Genomic DNA, 12559 nt, shown 5'->3' with positions numbered 1-12559 from the left:
CTCTCCCTTTCTCTTTCTCTTTCTCCCTCCCTCTCTCCTACCCCATCTATCTCTCCCTTGCTCTCTGTCTCTTTTCTCTCCCTCCCTGTTCCCTGTCTCCCTCTCTCTCCTGCCTTTCCTTCCCCGTCTCCCTTCATTTCTTGCTCTGTTTCAGTCTCTATCTCCCCATGTCTCTATCTCTCTCCCCCTGTCTCTCTCCCCCCTGCCTCTCTACCCCTCTCTCCCTTGCTCTTTCTCCATCTCCCTCGCTCTTTCTCTAACTCCCTCTCTCTTTCTCTCTCTTTCTCTATCTCCCTCTCTCTATCTCCCTCTCACTTTCTCTATCTCCCTCTCACTTTCTCTATCTCCCTCTATCTTCCTCTCACTTTCTCTATCTCCCTCTTTCTTTCCCTCTCTCTTTCTCTATCTCTCTCCCTCTCTCTTTCTCTATCTCCCTCTCTCTTTCTCTATCTCTCTCTCTCCCTCTCACTTCCTCTCTTTCCCTCTCTCTTTCCCTGTCTCCCTCTCGCTCTCTCTTTCCTGTCTCCCTCTCTCTTTCCCTCTCTCTTTCCCTCTCTCTTTCCTGTCTCCCTCTCTCTTTCCGGTCTCCCTCTCTCCCGCTCTCCGCCTCTCTGTGGTGGGTGGAGTCTGAGGCTCTGCTGAATGGCCGTGCCGCAGTACTACAGCTGGTTCTGCTGTGACCCACTTAAGAGTGCACACAGAATGTAGGACACGCCGGTACATGGGCACACATGCACACAGGCACGAGTACTACAGCATCAAGTACTACAACACATATAAACCAGTGTATTCTACAGCCGGTACTACAGTACAAGAACACCTGCACTACATTTAACTTACTACAACATACTAACATACTAACGTTTTGAATCCCGCTCTCTCAGAGCGGTCAGATCCACTGACACACAGGTCGGTGCGATCGCAGTTGCCTCAGGTGAATATTGCCGTTGTGTCCTTGGGCAAGAAACTTAACCCGACTTGCCCCCAGTGTCTGCGCACATCTGGTGGGTGATTGTGTGTGTGTATGGGTGACTGGTTCCTTGATGTAATCCTTTGATGCTTTTTGATGCCTTGACAGAAGAAAAGCACTATATAACTGTGACATATGCCTGTGTACTATATCTAATGTACTTACAACACATGCTTCTGTCACTGTATTACAGAAGCAAGCTACAAGAGTACTCCCACAAAAACTACAGCATGTAGAACACAGGTTGTGCTGCCACAAATACAACAGCACATACAGCCTTAAGCAGTGGTTCGTAACAGGGGGATCCCCAAGTGGCCACACCCACAGTCTTCACAGAAGGTCAGATTCTTACAACGTGAACTTTTTAGAAGTTTTAAAACTTCAAAATGCTTAAATTTAAAATTAAAAAGTTTGCTTTGTAATAGAGATGCACTTTTTAATTTTTTTCTTTAACCGATAGTTGGAGGCCTTCACAGTGAGTTGGTTAAACAATTACTGCAGTATGCCTTAACCACTCGACCACCAGGCAAAAACAACTTTTTTCACTCAGACTGAGATGTCACAATTGTATGAGGGCACATGAGCACCATCTGGTGTGCGCAATGTTGTAATTACAAATAGGAAACAATGCTAAATGAAACGTGCCAGTTAACCAGGCAAAATATCTTCCTGGTTCATCTTCCAACAAAACAACCTAAGCACAGCCAGGAGAACAAAAGAGTGGCTACAGGAGAACATTTGAATGTCCTTGAGTGGTCCAGCCAGAGCCCAGACTTGAACCCAACTAAACATCTCTGAAGAGATCTGAAAAAGCTGTGAACCGGCACTCAGCTTGAGACGTTCTGTAAAGACAAATGGGAGAAACTGGCCAAAAATAGGTGTAGCAGCTTGTAGCATCACCTCAAAAAGACTTGAGGCTGTAATTAGTGCTAAAGGTGCTTCAACAAAGTATTGAGTTTAAACTGACTTCTTTCACGTTGTTATTATGTGGTATTGTTTGTAGAATAATTAATTTGATCCGTTTTGGAATAATGGAAAAATATGATAAAATACTTTCCGGATGCACTGTATGACTAAATGTGTGACCTCTCATGAATAGTTTTAGAATGATTTAGATTGTTATCAGATCTTATAATTGATAAGACCAATCATGTATTAGAAAAAATATTTTGTGTTGTAAATGACAGTTGGCTGTCTCATGAAAGAGCATATTTATTGTATACCACTGTGGTATCAAAATCTATTTAGTATAGAAATAAAGTTTGAAATTGTGATGACCATGACCACCACACTTATACTGCTATGGACACTGAAAAGAAGACATGAGTGAGTTACCAAAAGATCTGCGAGTGAATGAGTTTAATCTGCCTTTACATATACAGTGGTGTGATTCTCAATCAAGAAATCACTTACCAGTAAATAGGACCTGCCTGAGAAAGTGAAGCACACCAAAAGATTCTCAAAAGCTAGACGTCATGCTGATTTCCAAAGAAATTCAGGAACAAATGAGAAAGAAAATAAGTGAGAGCCATCAGTCTGGCAAAGGTTATAAAGCCATTTCTAAAGCGTTGGGACTCCAGCGAACCACAGTGAGAGCCATTATCCACAAATGAAGTAAACATGGAACGGTGGTGCCCCTTCCCAGGAGCCAACCAAAATTATCCCAAAAGCAAAGCGACAACTCGTCCAAGAAGTTACAAATGACCCCACAACAACATCCAATGAACTGCAGGTCTCATTTGCCTCAATTACGGTCAGTGTTCATGACTCCACCATGAGAAAGACACTGGGCAAAAATTGCTTGCATGGCAGATTTCCAAGATGAAAACCACTGCTGAGCAAAAAGAACATCTCGTCTCAATTTTGCCAGAAAACATATTGATGATCCCACAGACGTTAAGGGAAAAAAAATGTGATGAAAGATAAAAGTTTAACTTTTTGGAAGGTGTGTGTCCCAATACATCTAGTGTTGAAGTAACACCGCATTTCAGAAGAAGAAAAGAACATCATACCAACAGTACAATATGGTGGTCTGGTTGTTTTGTTGCTTCAGGAACTGGAAGATTTGCTGTGATAAATGGAATCACCGCTGTCTACCAAAAAATCTTGAAGGAGAATGTCCAGCCATCTGTTCGTGACCTCAAGCTGAAGCAAACTTGGGTTCTGCAGCTGATCCAAAACACCAGCAAGTCCATCTCTGGAAGACTTTAGAGTGGCCTAGTAAAATCCTGACCCGAATCCTATTGAGATGCTGTGGCATGACTTTAAAAGACGGTTCATGCTCAAAAATCCTCTATTTGAATTATAACAATTCTGCAAAAATGAGGGCTAAATTTCCTCTAGGGTGCTGTAATAGACTCATTGCAAGTTATCGCAAACGCTTGATTGCAGTTGTTGCTGCTAAGGGTGGACCAACCAGTAATTAGGTTTAAAGGGCAATTCTGCATTTTAACAATATTTATTTAAGTTGCACCCTCCCCATCTGTATTGAATATTATTGATCAATAGAATGTTTTGAAGTAATTCTAAACCCAGCGATTGAATTTACTTTCCACAACTGTTACCTAGCAACAATATTGTAAACAATATTATACAAAATTACATAATTATACAATATATATATATATATATATATATATATATATATAAAAAACATTTTGTTCTTGTTATTCGTTCTTTTTTTTCCCAACCGCTTTTTCCCGTTAGGGGTCACGGGGGATTCTTGTTATCTTATAGTGATTTCTAGGGTAAAAAAAATAATGATCAGGTTTAAAAATGTGTCAATTTATCTTTTGGATTTTTCATGACATGACATCTGGCAGTATGACATCACATTCTAGAATCTGAAAACAACCAAAGGCCAATATTATTTCATATGGATGGGGGCAGCTAAAATGAATAGCGTTAAAATGCCATTTTAGTTGTAATACACAGTTTGAAAAAAAGATCCAAAATAAAAATCAACAAACGTTGAACTTTATCAATATTTGTCAGAGATTAGGTCTACAAACCTGTAACATTAATCGTAAAGTCCATTAAACTGACACCAATTAGATCTTTGCAGTTGTATAATGGCACCACTTTCTGAGGCTATTGTGACACAGGTATTTCACTTTTGTTTATTTGTGCTGACAGAGAGGACATTGAACTTTATGGCAGTTTATAATTACAGAGATCTGAACCATAAACCAGGTCTGCAATCTTACGTTCTGACCTGACTTCCAGAGTTCTATTAAGAGTGTGTTTTGAAACTTAATCTGTCCTTTCCTGTTCTACTGCGTTGTAACAACGAAATTTCCCCTTGTGTGGATATTAAAGGTTTATCTTATCTTATCTTATCTTTGCTCAATCTCAAATTACAGTGGTTTACAAAAGTCTTCGTACTCAAAACAACAAAAACTGTAAAAGTATTTAGCCTCCAAATTACTTTTTTAACATAAAGAGGAATGTGTCGCGTTAGTTTTGTGCACCCATGTAATCTACTCCTCAAGTTACTTTTTCAACTGAGTACCTCGTTAGTTTTGGTTATTTCAACATGTCTGTGCCGGTCTAATCTCCTCATCACAAACCCAGAGCCAACACTCAGCGTGTTGTGAGCATGCGTCTTGTCCTTAAGAGGATTAAACGTTCAGATGCATGTTTTTAAAAATTACTTCTCCTTTGTCATAACCACTATTTTGTAGCCAAGGAGTAAATGTAGGGTAACAGCGATGTGGCGATTTAAATAAACTTCAGAGCTAAAACTAGGGCTGTGCGTCGGCGCTCTTGCTTGTTTTATCGATATTTTTATTGCTTGAGGACAGTTGAGCTGTTGAGGTGCTGAGAATAAACTAACTGGCAAACGGATGCCCTGGAGTTTTGGTGCGCTTTGTTTGCGTTGAAGAAAGTTCCCATATGTGAATTGTTTACTGACAATGACAATAAAACTGATTCTGATGACGTGGTGAGGGGCCCCCAAAAATGTTTTCGCTTAGGGCCCCCTGAAGGCTTGGGCCGGCCCTGACCTCAAGCCAAGAGTTCAGTCACAGCTGATGCTCTGCCTCCAGCTCCCGCAACACTCACTCCAGCCTGCGCCGGAGGAGAGGCCTTACCCAGGTACTTGATGGTGAATCCTCGCGGAGGGTTGAGAGACCTCCGCATCCATCCCTCCCTCAGGACCTCCAGGTGGTCCTCCTTTCCCTGGATCAGCAGCACATGCTCGTCTATCCATCCCAGGAAGAAGGTCTCGGAAACGGCCTCGGTGATGCGCTGGTTCCACACGCGTTGCTGCGCGTTCTCCGCTTTGAAATCGGCGAAGATCTCGTAGCCCGTGTGGTGTCTGGGCAGCTCGTCGCTCTCAGACACACGGCTCGTCCCCACTCCCCCGTCACAGCCGTTTCTGCTCAGCACTATAGCCAGGGAGTGCGGGGCTATCTGTAAAAAGGACTCCATCGATGCTCGTCCTCCTAGCTGCTCACAGGCTCCATTGTGCGAATGTGAAAAACATGTTACACCGGGAAAGGCTCCATCGTCGCGAGTGTACGCGCTGCTCTCCGGAGGAGATACGTGAAGCTAGCCCGCTAGCTTCAGTTAGCCTCTCCGCTTTTCACCAAAGCCATCTCCTCGGAGCTCCGCTATTTCCTTAGGACGAAGCCCGTAACGATACACGGCTAAACCCGACTCCCGCATTTACACACCGTGCCCACGGTGCTCGGTCCCGACAGAACGAGAGCTGTCAAACGCGCCTGCGATAAAGGTCGTTGTTAGATGGAGCAGCCTTCGATTAGCTAGCTGCTAACAGGATCAGAAATGAATTGATCCGATTGAGACGCGCCGAGGTGTCATGCCCGTGCGTACGCGGCGATAGGCTGGCACCGGGGCACCTGTTTGTGGCACAGTGTGTCCTCGCTCCGAGTGTTCTTGCTCCGCGGCACAGCGGCAGAGATGCTCCAGGTGCGGTGATGACAGCAGCACATCTGGCTCTGAGCATCAGCACCTCACCGCCTCCCGACGCAGGCTACGCGCCGCCACCACACTGTACTCTGCACATACACACCGGCTACTCCACTGTAGGCTACTCCTCTGTAGGCTACTCCTCTGTAGACTACTCCTCTGTAGACTACTCCTCTGTAGTGCGGAGTCAGTCACATGGGGGCGTTCACGGGACAGGAGCAGGTTCAGGAACTGTCCCACTTTGTTTGCGAGGCACAGGACATTATGCAGTCGCCTAATGATCCATTCAGGATAAAGCCATAGAGCAAAATCTTCCACAAAATTGGTTTGTTAAGAGATAATGCTGTAGGCCTATCCTGCTGTGCTGGCTCTCTGTACCTATTATTGTTTTATTGATGAAGAGTAGGCTGTGATAATAACATAAAAGACCGAAGTGAGACAATGATCTGAAGAATTTTATTTTCCAGAGTGAGATCCATGTTCAGTCCTGAAAGAACAGCTCCTGTCAGACACAGGGGCCCTTCCTCGCCACCATCACGTGCTGCTTATGTTTTCTAGAAAGAAGAAAACAGCCTTAATTAAACCTATTCAGTCATAGCGCAACACAGACGCAGTATTTTACTATTTGTGATGAAGTGAATATAGCCTATAAACTGTGGAAAACATTTTTTTCTTGAAGTTACTTAGTATTAAACAAATAAACAAGTGGATCACCTAAAACAACTTCATGATAGACAGGTTCATTGAGGGTTCAAAACTATAGAATTGATAAGCCCCGCATGTAGCAAGCAACAGATTGTAATTGTGTTTTTAAAAAGTGGCTACATGACATTTAGGAAACTGAATGTATCACTCGGAGTTTTCATTTTTCATATAATTGCAACTAAGTACAGGTATTTGGGCGGGGATAAGGGGGTAGGTGAAAACTTACAATACAATACAGGTTTGCTCAAACTTGAAGGAATAAATCCAAATGCAACTTTCAGCAAACTAATGATGAGGAAACACTGATTTTGCATAATATGTCTCCTTTAAGGTGCATTTCTCTAAACAAAAATGTTCTGGCTTTTCCTGAAATGTTTCTCAATATGGCATTAAACTTATCTTGCTTGCATTTATTCAATTACATAAGAATACATATAAATAGGGTCGTCTCTACAGATCTGACCTGCAACTTGGGTGTCATCTCCAGTGTTGGGAAGTAACTGAATACTGTACCGAAGAAACATATTCAGATTGCTAAGTTTGAGTTACTTTTTTAAAACTCAGAGCAATATATTTTGATATTAAATGTACTGAATTTGTGATAATCTTAGAAAATGTAGCTGTTATAGTGAGTGCATGTCCAAATTTTCCTTCTCTTGTGACAAAAGTTCACTTATCTCATAAATAGATGGATAACAAATGATGAAGCTGTTTTATGTAATGTTATTTGTTTTACTGTAATACAATATAACTCAATGTAAAAGTGTTCCAAGTAGTCAGACTACAGTACTCGCATAATACCAAGTAACAAAATACGTTCCGAAATACAGGTATTCAGTATTCTGTTACTAAATACCCTTCACAAGTATTCCTCCCAACACTTCTCCGCCCCATTCAGATTGGAATTGTCTGAAAGAGTCTTTACTGTCTTAAGTCCATTTATGGGGTCCTGGGGGGGAGTCAGGCTTGCTTTTGGCTCCCAAATCACTTTTGAGCTATTCAGTTGAATTTATTTTCGTAATGCCCAAAATCACAACATCAGTTTCCTCAAAGTTTGAGCAGGGTGATAGGATAAGAGAGAACTCATACTCAGGTTAAAACAAGACGGCAAAAAGCAGATAGCAACAGAAAATAACTATTTCTCATCAAACGCTGACTTGATCTGAAGTTAACCTGTCATATTTTCACTGATTTTAACTTTATTTGTTGAGCCGAATGACAAAAAAAGCTAGTGCGTCCTAGTTACTAGTTGCTAGTTGCTAGTGCGTAAGACCAACAATATTCTATTTCCAACGCATCTAACATTAACCAGACCCAATACATAACACAAAGAGACATTAAAGGTGGTGTAGAGGCATGGATGGTGTATGCGGTGGAGGTTTGCCGCCTCTAGCTGCTGAGTAGAGCTCACTGATGTGGAACATGGCGTGGCCCGTTCACTGCAGCCAGACCCTGAAACTGACGAGAAGTTCCAGAGATAGTTTCCTGTGTACTCTAGCTTTAGCCACATCTCACAGACACACAAATACTAAACGTGGAATTCGAGTATGATTTAGATTTGATTTATTAAGAAAACTTTAGTTATGTTTAGGTGACATCAGTTGCTCACATAGCGGAGCTCGGCCTCCGGACATGAAACACAGGCCAGCATGACAGGAACTGTTCAAAATCACTCTGATGCGAACCGTCTGAAGGGCTGAGGCCAGTCGAAACATGACTATAGTGCACCTTTAAGGTCTCTTTGGGGAAATTGAATAGCTGTAAATAAGTAATAAACTAATGACATGAACACACAGTATACAGTATGTTTTCATTGCATCTGAGGGCTCCTGGATCCCAGCTTGGCTTTGTGACGGTGAATGAAACTCACCTGTTGTGCTGGCAGAGCAGACACTCTGTGCTGTACGTGTTTCCATCTGAGCCACACACTGGGTCATACTCCTTAGTGCAGCTTCCATCCTCCCACCTGCCACATTTGGCCTGCACAACACAATGTGTTTAAACACTGCACAAAGCCTGTTTGAGAATGGCATGTAAATACATACATACCAATCTAGATTACAACTGAATATAAAATAAATAAATGGTGTTTAACAGTTCTGACCACTTTTTTTAACTGTTCTGACTTCCCATTAATCTTCCCATAACTTTTCTGAAAAAGCATGCAGACAGTTACTTAAAACAAAAATAAAATCTATTAATAATAAAACGTTTTTTCATTTCAATTAACATGAGTTGTCTGTGTTGATGTTCAAATCAAATACTTTGAGTTTCCCCCCATATTAAGTTAAGTTAGTTTATTTACTTGAGACAGGGACAGTGCATTATATACTTTAACAGGAGAGAGAGAGAAGCGAGGGCACTAGCCTCTGCGCTACCGTGTCATGATATCACCTTTGTACATCATGTGTCATGTTCTAGTGACGGAAAAGGAGGATCGTAAGATTGTAAAAGAAGAAAGGGGAATTTGTATGAGTGTGTAATGTGTGTTCATGTAAATGTGATGGTGTAGATGTGTGTTTGTTGTCAAGGGCTCGTCAAATGTAAAATGTAAAGATAAACGAGAAAGGAACAAATGGTAGAATAAGGTTTTGTGACTCAGACTGTCCCAATGCATTAAAAAGAAGAACACTTTAGCTCCTTAGTGGACCTTTGCCAGGAGAGGAGGAGCCTCGCTAGCTTTAAATGCATTGCAAGACAAGTTAGGAATATACTAGCTTTTTGGATTTAGGTAAATTTATTTGTTTATAATAATTGATATAGTTGTATTTTTTTATCATTAGATTTGATAGTTATTGTTTCTTTGCTGTGTTCTCAATGATGGTCTTTGCTTTTGGTTACTAGTTTCTAACTAGTAACTGTAGAGGGCGCTGCAGACTTGAAAACAAAACCTCTATGTCCCCCTGGTCTATTCGGGAGTGTCTACAGAGCCGCGAAACTGCCATGTTATTTTGTGCCGCGGCTCCTGAAACTGTTGGGCTATTTGAGCCACGGCCTTCATATTCAGACATAGTTTTTTGCTTTTGATTAGCAACGACCTCTGCTTTGATTGCAGGCTTGTTCCATGTTAAATGTAACCACAGCCTTACCTCTCGTGGCTGAGACGGTGTTACTTCATCACCACTGATATCAGGCTCCTCCTTTGCTGCAAATACTACATGGCAAACAAAGTCAAATTCAAAGTACATATTTAAACCTGTGGGTTGCATTTTCATGTTCAAAGCAGGGTTATTAATCCATTTACTCACTGACTTTGGGCAACTTTTACTACTTGGGTGACCTTCAGATCATTTACTTTTTCTCATTTTTGTGGTCTATTCATTGAAAACATATTTTCACATTAAGTCTTGAATCATAAATCTGATGGTAAAGCCAGAAATGTACAATATTTTTTTCTTAGGTAGTTCCCTCAACTTCTTCTTCTTTGGTGTTTTATGGCAGTTGGTATCCAAGTGTTACATTACCGCCACCCACTGCATTTAGACTTTAGACTTTGTTCACCAGACTTTATTCTTGGTAATTCGTCTCTAGCCTAAAGAATAAAGTCGGATGGGGAGACGAATCTTGAGAATAAAGTCTAAAGTCTAACTGCAGTAGGTGGCGGTTATGTAACACTTGGACATCAACTCCCATAAAACACCGAAGAAGAAGAAGAAGAAGAAGAAGAAGAAGAAGAAGAAGAAGAAGAAGAAGACCCCTTAAAAGCTTTTTTTCTCTCATTCTCTGTCTCCTTCTCTCTCTTTCACTCTCTTTCATTCTCTTTCTCTCTCTCCTTCCCTCTCTTTTTCACTCTCTCTAGTCTGTATATGCACTTTTTTATGCTTTACTGGACGTATACAGAAATGTTGACCCCACAATATATTTTTTTATCTACAACTTTGTCACATACTTTACCACACATTGAAATAAGTGTTCAGGCTCATTAAATGTCTGCTCCCACGTAGGAACATCAAGTCTCTCCAGGTGAACTCATAAATCCAACAGATTTGACCCCAACCCAGTAAACACTAGCTAGTCCTCAAATACATTTTTCCATCCTTTTTCATAAAAGCAAACTAAATTACATTTCTACCCTGAAATTCCAAATTGTAGCTTATTTTTGTTATGAAGACATAAAATCATTGGCCTTTTGTTTGAGCAGATGGTTAATTGTTGAAAATATTATAAAATATCATGGTCAACTATATTTTGCCTCCAGAATTTTGAACATATAGTATTAATAATAAGCAGATTTGGTGACCTGGTTTATTACTGGAACAACATATTTTCTGTCAGTAGAAATAATCTTCTTCATATACAGTAGCTTCAAAAACGTCAATTAAAAGGACTTTAAGCCAAGAGATTAATATGACACGTTTGTGGAGCCAAATCCAATCTAATGATGAGAAGGTTCAGCGTTTGTGGATCATAGAGTGGCCGTACCCTCCATCTGAAATGATTAAATTCTCGAACTTGAACTTTTGCGTGTCTTTGTGTAAATGTGGTGGACGTACCAGTAAGCAGCAGGAGCAGGACAGAGCAGAGCAGTACGGTCAGCTTCATGATGACGACTGGCCCTCTCTCTGGGGTCTGGACATGTGCCTGCAGGCGGTGCTGGGACCAGCTGGACCTTTCCCATGCTGTTTCACTCACGTCAAGGTTAGACAGGTTTGCACAGCTTGAGCTTTACACAAAACAAGCTTTTCCAGATTTTTGCTCAGGGTTGTGGTTTCAGAAATGTTATGGCACCTTTAGTGTTCATGTGTTGTGTTCTAGTGCTGTATTATTTATACTATAGCCGATACGTTTACACATATTTTATACTTTTATTTGTTAGAATTATTCTTCCTTGTAAGTCTTACTTTTTCTTGTCTTCTTTTTGATTGCACATTTTTCTACTTACAGCACTATTTGCATATAAAAAGCTGACTTTACAAGTGAATACATTGCTCTCATATCAGACTTCAAGGGGCCTATTTTGTCCCTGATCTTAGGCTCGGGCTCGGGCGCTGCGACACTCATTTCCTGGCATTTTGCGTCAGTGCAATTGCTGACAGTGCAGCGTGTGGAATTCTATACAAGAGGTGTGATCATGCTGAAATATGAGGTGGTCTAAACTTGAGGGTGTGGTCTGGCCAGAATCGTAACTAATAAAGTTAAAAACTAGTGCACTGCAGTCATGTTACTGTCCCCATATGGACGAGATAATCATTGATTATAATCATTGATTATCTCGTCCATATGGGGACAGTATCATGACTACAGTTTATTCATGCCCATGAAAGCTGTTTATTATGATTATTATTAATCATAATAAACAGCTTTCATGGGCATGAATAAAATGATTAGTTATAGAATAATGAACACCGTCCAATTTTAAGTGATTACATTTTTCTAATACATAAACAGTGCAGCACCGTTACGCACTCACCTCCAGTGGACACCTGTTACTGCGCAGTCTGGGCCAGACTGGACCTTGCAGACTTGCAAGTGCTCAGCCCAGAGGGGAACGTCTATTTGGAAAACTGGATAAATCCTCACTCACTGTCACCATCTCATTCACCCAAAATCCTTGTCCTAAAACTGGCACGGACTGACAGCACAACATGAGAGTACTTGATCAAGCTTTAGGCTCCGGCACTCGGCTCCGGAGCTGACCACAGTGAGCTCTGTCCTCGTGCCCTGTCTGTAAACTCTTTACACTGGGTGACAACCATCACCGGGGACTCAGAGGCCTGGCACCAGGACTAATGTGGGTCTTCGCAGCAGTCTGGGGGTTTGCACTTCAGGATGATCTGCTCGTGTGGCCCTGCTGCTGCCTGCCCTCTTTTATGGATCACAAGTCAAGTTTATAAGCAGAGATGTGTGCGGCACATTCTGAGCTCTGCTTTTGTACTGAATTAATTTTAGTTTTGTGTTTTATGTCATATCAAATGTGTGATTGTAGATTAGTGACCAGTTGAGTATTTGGTT

At 41.4% G+C, this 12559-nt stretch overlaps 2 protein-coding genes across 2 annotated transcripts in view; both read right to left on the bottom strand.

Annotated features, from left to right (window-relative positions):
• LOC140349225 (storkhead-box protein 2-like) overlaps window positions 1–5960 on the bottom strand; it is a 30808-nt gene extending 24848 nt beyond the window's left edge. Inside the window, exon 1 of the mRNA XM_072435503.1 lies at window positions 5062–5960. Coding sequence (XP_072291604.1) covers window positions 5062–5401 — 340 coding nt within the window. The 5' untranslated portion in view covers window positions 5402–5960. The remainder of the gene's footprint in view (window positions 1–5061) is intronic.
• A 384-nt stretch (window positions 5961–6344) lies between these two features.
• LOC140349394 (serine protease inhibitor Kazal-type 1-like) lies at window positions 6345–11246 on the bottom strand. Its single transcript, XM_072435708.1, has 4 exons — window positions 11101–11246; window positions 9697–9761; window positions 8478–8587; window positions 6345–6456 (listed from the first exon to the last, which is right to left on the bottom strand). Exons 1-4 carry the CDS (start codon window positions 11147–11149, stop codon window positions 6408–6410), a joined length of 273 nt encoding a protein of 90 aa, XP_072291809.1. The 5' UTR covers window positions 11150–11246; the 3' UTR covers window positions 6345–6407.
• Window positions 11247–12559: the final 1313 nt, after the last annotated feature.

The sequence above is a fragment of the Eucyclogobius newberryi genome, unplaced genomic scaffold (genome assembly GCF_026437365.1).
Source record: "Eucyclogobius newberryi isolate DKJ021-1_F unplaced genomic scaffold, fEucNew1.0.hap1 SCAF_11, whole genome shotgun sequence".
Classification (NCBI taxonomy): Eukaryota; Metazoa; Chordata; class Actinopteri; order Gobiiformes; family Gobiidae; genus Eucyclogobius; species Eucyclogobius newberryi.
Note: the sequence above shows the minus strand (reverse complement) of the source record. Positions and strands in the feature narration are given on the sequence as shown.

Bases quoted from the DNA above. Each gene is read 5' to 3' on its own strand.
- LOC140349394 (XM_072435708.1), bottom strand. From the start codon at position 11,149: ATGAAGCTGACCGTACTGCTCTGCTCTGTCCTGCTCCTGCTGCTTACT. The intron at 9,762-11,100 runs GTACGTCCACCA...TTTGCCATGTAG, and splicing joins CCTGCTCCTGCTGCTTACTG to TATTTGCAGCAAAGGAGGAG. The intron at 8,588-9,696 runs GTAAGGCTGTGG...TGTGTTGTGCAG, and splicing joins CACCGTCTCAGCCACGAGAG to GCCAAATGTGGCAGGTGGGA.